This window comes from Meleagris gallopavo, chromosome 2, assembly GCF_905368555.1.
Source record: "Meleagris gallopavo chromosome 2, MGAL_WU_HG_1.1, whole genome shotgun sequence".
Classification (NCBI taxonomy): Eukaryota; Metazoa; Chordata; class Aves; order Galliformes; family Phasianidae; genus Meleagris; species Meleagris gallopavo.
The window spans coordinates 103,045,345-103,058,435 of record NC_139405.1 but is presented as its reverse complement, the minus strand read 5'-3'; the positions used below and the strand labels follow the sequence as shown (position 1 = coordinate 103,058,435).

At 39.8% G+C, this 13,091-nt stretch overlaps 1 protein-coding gene across 5 annotated transcripts in view; it reads right to left on the bottom strand.

Annotated features, from left to right (window-relative positions):
- Nucleotides 1-13,091, bottom strand: part of KLHL29 (kelch like family member 29) — a 401,375-nt gene that overhangs the window by 61,580 nt on the left and 326,704 nt on the right. For all 5 annotated transcript variants that reach the window (XM_085218109.1, XM_085218110.1, XM_085218107.1 and 2 more), the window contains one exon: nucleotides 9,140-9,278. In XM_085218109.1, the coding sequence (XP_085074235.1) occupies nucleotides 9,140-9,278 (139 nt within the window). The remainder of the gene's footprint in view (nucleotides 1-9,139; nucleotides 9,279-13,091) is intronic.

Sequence of the window (13,091 nt, the reverse complement as noted above, 5' to 3'; positions counted from 1 at the left end):
ACCTTCAGCTATGAACAGAACAGACAAGCCACTCTACATGGAAAGTAGTATTTCATACTGAGGAGGTTGATTTATCCTAATTATGGGCTCATGAAATATAAAAGCAGCATTGTACAAACAGACCCACATGCATTCCCACAACACACACCCCAAGATGCATGTGCACATGGTGCACAGAGGTTATTTACTGTGTTGTTCAAGTTTATGCAGCTGCAAGGTAATCCATCATGTAAATGATGACAGGAAGGGACATTTATAGAGCAACATCATTGCAATATGTATGTCATAAGGCACTGAATGTTCTATTAAACAGGATTTTTAAAAAATAAATTACACCCCAGCATTGCTTCTCCCTTGGAATTATTTTATCAGCTCAGAATGTATTAACTTGCAAATCTCTGCCTTCGTTATACTACCTTGTAGAGAAATACTATCTTTGAGCCTCAGCCTCTATCCATCTGTCTCAAGAGAGAAGAAAACATATACTGTAATGGTGCTATTGTACGATTATGATAAAGAACTAGTAAAATCACAAGATTAAATAAATTACACTGTTTAAACACAGGCTTGCCAATTTGTCACGAAAATTTACCTGACCGACAAATCAATTTGCTCACTTTTTACTGTGATGTTGATACAAATAATGCTCCTCGTTCCAGGCAAACAAAATTTGGCAAGACTGGTTTAACTTATTAGGGTCAAATGCTGTCTGCTTGCACCTGCTCTATCAGAGGGAAATGAGGAAAATGAATGGCTGTGAGCTGGGGCACACAGCAGCCTTCCGCTAATTCACCATCCCACAAATGATCATTACAAACCAAGTCAAGCAATGGGATTATCAGCAAATGCTTTTGTTCACAAACAACGCGGCCAGAATAAAACAAAACTAACAAAAGAGCCACGTCTCATCTATACCCTTAATGCTATTCAAAGAGGGAACGCAGCCTAATTGCCGGCTAAAGCCTGATTCTAAAGTAGCAGGATCAGTGGCAGGCTACAGTGTTGGGATCACAGTCTGAGGCAGAAATCTGCCTCCCCGCTGAGATTTAAGAAAGAAGATGACAAGTTTCAAGATGCTGGCTTAAGCAAGTGAATGAACAAGCGAACAGCAAGTGTCCTTGGAAGAACAGCATTCCATGACCTAGACTTCTGCTAGGGACTGAGAATGCACCGATTCTTACAAGATGGAGAAGGGAAAAACCAGGCCAATTCATTACGAGCACGGGCCCTAACCTGCTTGTAAGTACTTCTGGCTGCCTAATTCAGCAAACAAGTGGCAAAATGGTCCGAGCTACTGTTTCTGAAAGGTAAATAAAAGATGCAAACAGGTTTTTTTGTAGTTTACATGGGAAGATTTAAAACAAAATGACAGAATGAAAATCTGTTCTTATCTAGCTTAAAGCTCACCCCCTTAACCAACCCAAATCTGATTTGTTTTAATGATATTTATTACATCATTGAAGAACAGCTTAGCAGAGAGCTGGCATTATGCAGCTAATAAATCTGTTTCTTAGGAATGTGGTGAAATTTATACAAGTAATTATCTAGGTAAGTCTATCCAAGGCTTTCTCATCATTGCAATGTCTAGAGGGAAAACAATAATAAAATAATGATAACCACAATATTATTATTTATTACTACTACAACGATTATGGTAGTGCCCAAAGATCCCAATCACCATTTCAGTAATTAGAACTCATTTTGTCATGCACCAATTCTTTGTCACTCAGCTACAGGCTGTTCCTGTGGTGTACATGTAGAAGCAGCCTGTGCTTGTGGTGTCAATAAAAGGTAATTGCATCACATCACATCACCTACAGCCATGGGATACGTGGAAAGGGAATGTTGTTCTTCCACTGCCAGTACTGGCTAAAGAGATAGGGATTGTACTCTTTACTCGGGTAACCAGTGACAAGATGAGAGATAATGGCTTTAAGTTGCACCAGGGGAGGTTCAGGTTGGATATTTGGAAACATTTCTGCTTGGAAAGAGTGATGATGCAGTGGCACAGCTGCCCAAGGAGGCGGTGGGGTCACTGTCCCTGGAGGTGTTCAAGGAACGTGGGAGATGTGGCACCGAGGGACGTGGTCAGTGGGCATGAGGGGATGGGTTGACAGTTGGACTCAATGAGTTCAGAGGTCTTTTCCAACCTTAATGATTCTATGATTCAGACCCTGCCCGTGCCCCTGCCGAACTCTCAGCACATCAAAACCCAGTGCTGCACAAGCAAAAAGACAGGATTGTAATCTGACATGCTCATAACCTGGTCATATTAGTTCACATTTGTTACCCCAATCCAGTAGTGGCTAATCCTTGATGATTTAAATAAAAGGAAATGAACTGCTGATCCCTGGTGCGACCTGCTAGCATGCTGGAGTCAGAGATTTGATTACTCTTGTTTTCAGGGAAGGTATGCTTTTCGAAGCTACCCAAAATGACAGCTTTCAAGAACACAGCTCTACTTCCTGCACTATGGAAGTTTTTCTCCCTGTCTTTGATCTATTTAGCTTAAACTGAACCTTGTTAGATAACTGTCCCCTTTCACCGCTAAATTTCAACACAGTCAAGCCTATCAGGGCTGCGAGATGCAAGTAAATACAGGTGGTTTGCACACACCAGCATCTTACAAGCGGTTGCATGACAGCTGCATGGCTGCAGATGGGTCTAGCCCAAGCAAGAGAGGTGATTAGTCTGTCACTCCTTGAATAACATTCACAGGATTTGTAGTTGTGTCTGGAAATTATGTGAGTGAGGAGCCCACACTACAGTAAATAGAGATGCTGTCAGTGTGGGAGAGGAGCGAGAGGTTAAGTGATTCTGTACAGTGCCTTGGTGAGCTGCAGCCATTATGAGGCAAAAGCTTCATTTCTCAATGGTACTTCCAGGCTTGAAAAGGAGCCCTCTTGTCCTCCTCACTTGGGATTCTTTTCCGAGCAGGGTACATGGATCTGCCCCACCTGGCAGGGCCAGCATCCAGCCCAAGCCACTCACCCTCCACACCCAGGGCTGGAAACAGTTGGGCTTTAATTCCTTAGCACTGTTGAATATCTCTAAGCTGCAGTTCATTTATGTAGAAGCCCATGCATTTTTGCTTGATGAAAACATGTTTTCCAAGGCCCGACAGCTGCAAAATTTGAAACCCAGCAGGCAGCTGTGACACGCGGGTGTAAGTGTGGCTCATGGAAAGGGGGGCACAAAATGCAGAAGGCTCTTTCCCCTGCCAGGATTGCACAGTAATTATCAGTTCCTTGTTTAAGAGAAAATGTCGTCCATAGCATAATTCAAGCCAGCACCCAGGCAGTAAAAGGATGAAGAATATTTTATACTCCCATGCAACCTCCCATTCCTGTAGACTCCTTTAAATGATTTAACAGAAACCACTGGTGCTCCGTCTACATACGCTATACCTCTCCCGGCATCTGACATAAGCATCATATTTTTAACTCCCTATTTCTCCATTTCCAAAGATATGTTATAATTTGTTTCCACATTCATTCTGCTCTACGGTGGAGCTGAAGCGTGCAGATGTAGAAATGCTGCCTTACCCTTTCCTGGAGCTAAAAGCAGGGTTCTTAATAAGCAGGAAAACATGAAGAGGTCACCAAGAGTAGATTTTTCTTTCATCTGCTATTTCTCATTTTGGGCTTTTTACAACGTAAACACAAACCAGACAGTCTGTTTTCCAGACACCTAAATGCTTTTGCAGTTTTGTCAGACTGTTTCAGATGGATAGCGGCAGGTTTCTCTGTCTTGCATCCAAATGCTGCCTTTCCTCACAATGGTGTAAAATGCAGAATGACATCTCTGTCTTCAGTGTAGGTGTGAAGTAAAAGGAATTTGGTCCTTTCACCTTAAAAGCTTTATGCCTCCCGCCTTCCTGCTCTGCCTCCAAGTCCTGGGAGTACATACAGCCCTATTTTAGAAAAAAGAAATACTTGCAAAAAGAAGCAAGGTATTGTGGAAAAGCAATTTGGCCACGAACTCACTGGCTCTGCTCCTTAGGAAAAGGATGAACACAGCTTTGCCAGATCACACTGCATCAAAAATGTTTGCTTTATGACTGAAGCTCTTTGTGTATGTGACTTACTGCTCTGCACTACTGGAATTAGGCAGCCAGTATGACTGCAAGATTAGAAAGCATCGTTAAAAGGATATCTTGAAAAGATAAAGCTTATGAGGCAGGAGCTTCGTATCTTTAGTAACTGACCACAGAGAAATAAAACTGAAGTCTGCTTATAGAAGCCAGCCTTTTGGCCAAGAAAAGGCTTTCATGTCAAGTACTTCCTATTATTAATGTCGTATCTGGTAGAGGTTCCAGCATTTTGGCTTGGATTAAGGGGAAGAAAACAGCAAATTGAAATGTTCCGGTATATCTCTCTTTGTTACAGAAATATCAGACATTCCATTTATCCAGCAGCTGTACTTGTCTATCCCAAACACAGACGGAAAAAAACGACACCTCCTCATAGGATTTTCCATTCCTTCCTTCCTCACAGGACACATGCATCTTCCACTCATTTTTTCTATTGCAAATATAAAGACACAGAACTTGTTCCTCTCCTCTCCCAAACCAAGGAGCTGTAGCTACAGCATTGGCTTAAATAAGAAAATTTGAAAGAGGGGCATATAGATACAGATCCTTACTCTCTGATTTTCCTCTCTCTATATAAGCATATGTATGTGGCATCCAGACAAACACTATTTCTGGAAGGAATAGCTCATGTGCTTTAGTCAACTGCAATTTAGGTGTCTAATCAAAGTTGGCTGACTGGACTTTCTCTCTTTGGGCAATGAAAAATGAGCACTTCCAGAAGGTTATCTATACTATGCTATATCATAAGGTCGGATAAATTGCCTTCTGGACATTCCTGTCTTCCCTCATAACTGCAGAAGAAGGCCAGACAACCAGATCAAGCTGAACCCCTTAAGTAAACAACACAACACCCACCATAAATTTGTGGTCTAATTAAATTACCTTGGCTCTTTCTTTATTAACAGTAATGAAGGGTGGTCTCCTCCTTCATAGCCTATCTTAGGTACCTATTTTACAGAAAGCTGACTCGCTTCTTGGAGTCCTGTCTCCCTTTCTGACGGGAGCAGCAAGAAGAGAGATGGTGAGTACAGACTAATCCTACCTTAGGTACCAACTTCAGACTTAAATGTTGGTGGATTAACAGCAAGAAACAACCACTTCTAATTTCTCCTGACAGAACCCCTATCTGCCCACATATGGGTACCTGAACTATCAGATAAAGCTCCTTCTTAAAGCCTCTGGGATGCCTTTTTTCATTGTCTGTACTAGAAATTAGACCTTTGTTTTGAGAAGGCTGAGTTCTTAAATACCCAAAACACAGGTGTTTGTTAATTAGAGGGCAAACAGACAAATTGGAAGCAACTGTAGTTGATGGTGCACTCAAAACACATAGCATGGTATTTAGAGTCCAGATCCTCATTCCAGCTGCTATTTATCTTCCACTTTCCCCTAAAGTCCCATATTGCAGTAATATTGTATAGGTCAGAGTCAGAAGAAGCTGATTAACCACCTGATTATCTTACACACAGATGAAACACATCAACTTCTCTTTGTGCTCTATGGCTGAAGGAGAAAGCAGTAAGGCCACAAGTACTTAACCTCATACCTATTATAAAATAGGCACAAACATTCACAAATATTCAGAAAAAGATTAAACTTTAAAAATGATTGTATGAAGAGAACTAACACTCCTCAAACTGTATAAAACTGTTCTTGACACTTGAAGTTATTGCAGTATGTCCTGCTATAGGAGCAGCCTTGAGCACGCACCCATCTTCATGTGCCCCCATCTGTCCTCTGCATCCCTGTTCTTTTCCTGCAGTGAAGTGCAGCAGACATCAGGAACCTGCTGTTCCTAATACCTAGGTTTTTTTAAGATGACTTTGCACTGAAAAAGACTAAGAGTGTTTTATATGATCTGCTGCTGCTGGAAGGAAGAACATTGGGTCCTGGTTTAGGGTTGAGTGCTGTGCAACTCTTAAAGGGGACTGGTTAACCCATTTCCAACATTGCAGTGCTTAGCACAGTGCTGAGCTTAGACTGAGGGCTGGCTCAAAAGGGCTGTACTTGTCTGTTCGAAGATAAATCACGTGGGAGAACAACTTTTCTGCATTAGGACCAGAATACGAGAAAGTAAGGGATCTCAAGGTGCATTCTCACTGTCAAATTTATTTCATAAATAATCAATAATTCTAGAGTTGTTCTGGTCAAACAAATCTAGTTCCCCACAAGGCACACTGAAAACAATGCATTTTTTCCCTATTAATACCACAACTCATCCTTGTCAAATAGTCTTGCTCTTGGGCATGTACCTCTCATTCTATTCTGCTTTTTGTCTATGTTTTGTTTTTTTAAGGAGGGGATAATTGATCTTATTTGGTTTTGAACATTTCATTTTTATTCTTTTGAGACACCAATTGCTATTCTGCTGTCAGACACCAAGTACAACACACAGCGGAATCAATGGCAGAACATGAGGTTAACAGTAACTAGCCCATGGCAAAGAACAGCTGAAGTAAATACTCTGAAAATGTATAATTTTTTTTTTCGTACATCTTTATATGGATGCACAGAGCGTCTTCGTGAATAGATCATCTTCCCACTGAAGTTTCTACTAATCTACTGGTGCCTCCAGTTGGAATGGCTTCAGAGTTTAACCCTAGTACACACTGGCTGAAATGGCTTTTATGTTATATTTAACATAGAGAGATCTCATTTATTCTTCAAGAAAAAATGCCATTTCTTGTTTTGATTTCTGTAATAATACAAAGAGTGCAATATAAATCACATTAAGCCTTAAGTGCCATCTCAAAGGAGCTACTAATAAATATCAGGAGAGGATTCTAGACATGCTGCATTTATAAACATACTGACTCTGTGAACTATAATGATTTTAGATTATTAAGGGCATGATCCTAAAAAGTACTGATCGTCTCTTTCAATGAAGGATTTCATTGACTTCATGGGGTTTCTGAAAGGACTAAGCTCTATACCGCAAACATCCTCTAGAAAGCAAGTCTTCAAAAATTCCCCTCTGTACTCCTAAGTTTATTGTCTTGCAAAGACACATTTGATCAATTTACAGGTGAATATTTATTTTTCTCACCTGACATTTTTGCAAACTCAACTAGACACCACGCTGGATTTTTCCCTATTCAAGCATGATCATCAGTAATAAAGGTATTTTTGCCTTGGATACACCTGTGCAACTCCATTAGCCTTCATCAAGGTTACACGTGTACAACTGAGATTATACTCGTATATGGAAGGAAATTGGGATGGAGAGACCAGACTGTGGGCACAAATCGACCTCCGCAGTACTTATTGCTGATGATGATGTGAAAGAAAGCAAAAAAATGGCGAGGTTGGCAAATGGGCTAAAACTCTCACTATTTTTTTCCTGCATCACGTGTGAGCTTTGTGTGAACAACTGACAAGCAAGAATCTAGGATTTTGCTCTTACAGTCTCTTTTCAGAGAATTTAATTAATTTTTGTTTGTTTGTTTGTTTTAAATGAGTGCATACCAAAACAGCTTTAGATGCAAACTATATCTCCATTTGGTAAGGAAATAATACAGCAGCAATGTTTCTCTAAAAATAGACGCTGCCTGGTGATTTATGCACACAAGCAGATGTCTTTGCAGCAAAATGCAGATGACAGTCTTTGGCCAGTCAGTTTTTATATTTCTCTAAGTTGATTCTAAGAAGATCTTCATTCCCTCCAGACTCTACACCTTGTCACCCTAAAAGCATATTCTCCAGACTTTACTATTAAATGATAATGAGCAGACAGAGAGAAAGGACAGGAGAGATCTGTCTGTAGCTACAGCTAGCAATCATTAGATTTACAGAGGGGAAAAGACATGCTTCCTAGGCCAACATATTTTTTATGAATAATTGATAAGGCAGTCAGCACAGTTATATTATAGAAGTGTAATATATATCCATAATTATAAAACCAGTTTTGTGCAAAAGGACATGATACACTGAAAGGAGATACCAGCCAATATGCCATCCTGAAATAAAATACAGTCACTATTGTGTTAGTTGGCGAAATTTAAATACAGGATTTGAAGCAAGCAAAATGTTCTTTAATCCCATTTTTTAGCACAGTCCAGGCTCAGTCTGCTCAGGAAAATACTGCAAGGCAAAATCAGCAGCTGCATTAATTTGCTGATGATTGAGAGAAAAATGAAAGTTATCCTCATGGTTTTTTTTCTCCCTACTTGCTACTCTAACTTACTAATAATACGAGAGCGCCAATTTATTCCTATGCAAGTATATGAAGCATACAAATTGAAAAATCAATGTAATGGAAAAAAAAGATTATCATGCACTGTTTAGAATCAATCAGCTAGAAACAGAGGGGGGAAAATGTGAAGGCGGAGACCTGGTGTTTAGAAAATGTACGTATTGCACCTACCCTAAGCTAAGTGTTTGTGGCAAACAACTATGCTTTGTCTAATATGCAGACTGAGCTATATTTTGACCAGGAAAAAAAAAGTCTTATTTCCAATCTTTTCTACAGAGAAATTCATCAGTTGTTTTTAATTCTTTCAAAAATCCCTGGATAATAAAAATAACAATCCCTTTGCCATAAAAGGCACGCAAAAGCATGTTAACAAAGATTTCAGGGTGAAGGGATCGAGCTCATCAAAATCCTCTATTAGCACGACGTCTCAGCATCGTTCCCCAGAATGCTGACAGCTCAGTGTAGCTTGAAGGATAAACTTTTGTCAGATGTGATGGAGTCCCTTGAAAGCATGGACAGCGATAGTGTTTAGTTGGAGCCTATCAGTAGATCAGCTACTGAATCGCTATTAGCAGATCAGTTTAAATCTTAGTTCTCTCAGTAGTGGAACACTCTCTTCGGCCAAAACAGGCCTCTACTGATCAGAAATAATTACACTGTACGAGTCAGATGTGTAACAAATGGATCTGAGTCTCAGTTTGGAAATACATTCAGAGGAAGTGGAAAGAATGGCTACTGGCTCTGTGACAGGAGATTCAATCTTCATAAACCTGCAAGAGAGGGGAGGAAAAAAAAGCGACACAAATGCGCCCTACAAAAGAACAGAGCAGATCACAGCTGGAAGGAAGGCAAACCTTTTAATCAGGTCCTTGAAATACAAGCTGCAGGAAGCTAGAACATTTTGGTGGACTTCAAACTCTTTGCCTTCAACAATAATTTTCAGGTCTGTAAACTCTTTCGCTCTGCGTTGCTGGTTCAACTCCTTCAACATTTCTGCAGAACAGAGAAGACAGACAGTGCCAGGGTTCCCATTAAGAGTTTTTTATTTTTACTTTTTACTTTTCAATTTTCTTTTCTTTTCTTTCTTTCTTTTTTTCTTTCTTTTTTTTTTTTTTGTAAAGAAGTAGAGAAATAGGAAATAACTGATATTTTTGTTGGTAAGATTGGCTCAACACAGACAGTCAGAAGTTACAAATGTAACATATTAAAAAAAAAAAAAAAAGGAAAAAGAAAAAGCAGGAACCAGTAGGTCTAAACAAGGAAACATATACAGAAAAAAAAGCAAAAACAATCCTAAATTTGGAAGGGTTAAAATGAAAACAAAATATTTAAGCATCAGCAAATCAGAAACACAGAGAATGCAATATCACAGAAAAGTTAAAATAATTTGTTATAATAAAATCAAGAGCTAATGAATTTCTATCCAAATGCAAATAAGCTTTGAACATACTAGAATAATATTAGCAAAAATATGGTATTATGATGTAATATGAACTGGATATGGGTCAAAATAATAAAACCACAAGACCTGCAAAAATAACTTAGCCTTAACATAGTAAAATTGTGTTAAGCCTCTCAGTTAACAGAGTAAAATATTACTTATAAATAATATATAGATTAAATTGCATACACAATTAAATGAATTATCAATACATCTTGGAATATACCTCAGTTCTATAGATTACAATATATACATATCAGAATTAGTTTAAAAGCATCCTTATGATAAAAAATAACCTCACACAGAGAATAAATTACTGCCTTTTATAGTAATTCCCATTTTTTGCACTCCAAGGATTTTTACCATCGCAGCATTTTTATTTTTTAGCCTTCAATGGCTTCATTTACAGCAACAATCAACTTTCACACATCATGAAAGAATTGTAATGATTAAAATAACCTATGAAAGTGTTTCCATCCTGCAATAAAGCACCTACCTTGCTTGATGCCTCCTTTTATAAAGCCTAGTGGTACTAACGGAATGGAATGATAGCATGCCACATCTTCATGTGTGGATGTGAACTGCTGAGCAACCTACATGTTTTATAAACCAGTTGAACTTTTAAGGGTAAGCCTTTCCTCCAACCCTGTGGGCCAAAGTGGCTATCTAGATGAATAATATACTTTTTACCTAGGCAATAGTCTGGCTGTTCAAAAGCTGCTGATCAAGATGATAAAAGAGCTGATTTTAAATACTAAAGAATTTTGGTTTTATTTTGTTTGCAATAGGTCAAGGTTCTCATTTTCTCACTGTAACACCCTAAGCATCCTTCTTCAGACAGATCTGTAAATCAACATTTCTTTACATGGAATCCAAAGTTAAAAGGAGCTGGCATGTGTTACTAGAATTAAGTTTAAAGCCACTGTGTCAGGCTTGGGAGCTGTGCTGCCAAAGCATTGCTGAATGGCCTTATGAAATAGGGACCCAAATAATCTTTGTGCTCTCCTGTCCCCCAGTGAAACTCCACAAGAGAGAAGCACCAGCGGTTAAACACCACGAAACATACAAGTATACAACTGCTGCGTCAAAACAAATAGAAGTTCTCCCAAGCCCCAACATCTGTGGTGCACATTTTTCAGGCCTAAGTAAATAAATGTCACCTTGCACATTTACGTCTATTTAATGGAAACACAGTAGTGTCTGAAAGGCTAATTATTCTGTGCTGAAATGGGTCAGTGCTCTCCAGAGAGCAAGCAGATCATTAGAGAGGGCATGGAAGTAACAGCAGGTTGTGTCAGATCTATAATAGAGGAAAATAAACCACTCTGTCCTGTGGGTGCTATAGCAGGGGCTATTTTTAAGGAATTTATCTAAGCTGAAGCACGACAATGCAGGCCTCAGTGAAGGACCATGGATACTCTGGGTGTTTTGCCTGATTTAGGGCCCAAGTAACTAACACCTCTGGTTTCACAGGAATGGCATTATGTCTTTTCTTTGTTGCTGTCCTGCATTCAGCCGGGACAGAGTTGATTCTACCTCCTTAGTGTCTGATACTATGCTATGTTTTAGTTTTAGGAGAAAAACAATGTTGATAACACACCAACATTTTAGTTGCTGTGCTACCTGTTGGGTTAAACCCTGACAGCTGCATATTTTTTTAGTGGATTGTGGAGGAAGTATGTTTCTGTTCCTTTTCATGTACAAAAGTCTCTTTTTCCTTCGCACACTTTCCCACTTTCACTGTAGTACCCATCTTTTCCTCTGGGCCAACTTGCTACCATTTCATGCCTTAAAGACAGTTACTCTTTCCCCTTTTAACTTTCTGACAGTCTCTCATATCCTCTACTTAATTTCACTTCTGTTTTCTGTCGTTCCCTTTTCAAATTTGCCCTCCTACTGTACTCCACCCACAACAATGGCATTTTTCCTATGTTCCCCTTCAAGCTCCTTCTCTTTAGTATCTGTGGCAGCCCTTTACAATCTTCCCTGCAGAAGTCTTTCAAGACAAAGGCTACAACCAAGATTAAGTCACCCAAGTTCAAGACTGTATGTACACTTACACAAGAGGTCACTCTCCATCTCACCTCATTCCATTTCCTCCTTTTAAAGCTGATGATCAATTACTTTAATGTTCAAAGACACAACTGCGTAGCAACCGCACAAATGGATCCTGTGCTCTGAGAGAGAAGACGAAATAGGGTTTAGCTTCATTCTGAATGGGCTGGGTTTTTTTGGAGGTGGGCTCAGGGTGAGCAGGTGGTACAGACCATCCTTGACATCAAGACTGTTGTCAAGATGGCTGAATAATGAGACCCGAAGTTCAGCCTCTCAGTGATGGAAGCTCTCTGTGCTATCTGCTGTAAGTGTGTGAGCCAAATGGAACGTCTAAGTCCTCAGACAGCTCCCCAGGTAACAGACTCATTACTTGGACTTTGCTGAGCACCCTTTAATTACATCCAGTCCTGCAGTTCCTGGTCCCAGTTTCTGTTTACGTACTTTCCACGCTCCAGTGTTTTACACCACATGCATTCATTAAAGGATGCAAAGCACTAAACACAGGTCTGGAACAGCTGTGCCATTTGGCTTACAAGAAAGAAATCAGAACAAGCTCTAATCAGAATTTGGAGCTCCCTTTTCCCATTTGGAGGACCTAATTCCTTCCTTTGCCCCGGACTTGTCATGCTGCCCTCTACAGAGAGCTGACTACACATAGTCCCATGTTTTTTGCAGCTCAGTTTCTGAACCATAAAGAGAAGAGGCAGGTGGAGAGGAGAAGAAAGTCAGGAGACTGCATTGATTCATCGATCCTCCTAGCCGAGGCCCCTTTGTATTGCTAAATAACTAGCAGGCATTAGTATTGGACACAAGGTTACATCAGAACGGCCCCTCATTCTCGGAGTGTTTGTAATGCTCACACTGTGCTTAGCCAGGCATTAATGATTTATGAGGGCTCAGGATGAGCTGCAAAACAAATTTTTTCACCAGGTAATAATGCTTGCCGATGAGTTGTAAAAGGAGAAACAACACAGTGCAGTCCTGGCAGTGAAAAACGATCCCAACCATCTCATGCTAGTCTTTCTTCTGGGCTCCTCCTCATTTCCAGCTTTTTCTCCAAGGCATGGAATTCCCTGAAAGTCTCAGAAAGGGATATGTTGGGTATTTCCTATTGTTTATTTATTCCCTTGGTCTATTTGTTCATACAGAGGTTTTACTGTTCATCTGCTTTTTGCCTCATTTGATTTCTTTTTTTCAAACAGATACAGATAGAAATGGAATGTAATGACTGTTAGGGGTGTCAGTAGAGTGGGCACTCCTGTTCTCTCTTCCCAGAACATCACAGGAAATACCCACATGTCCATAGTAAG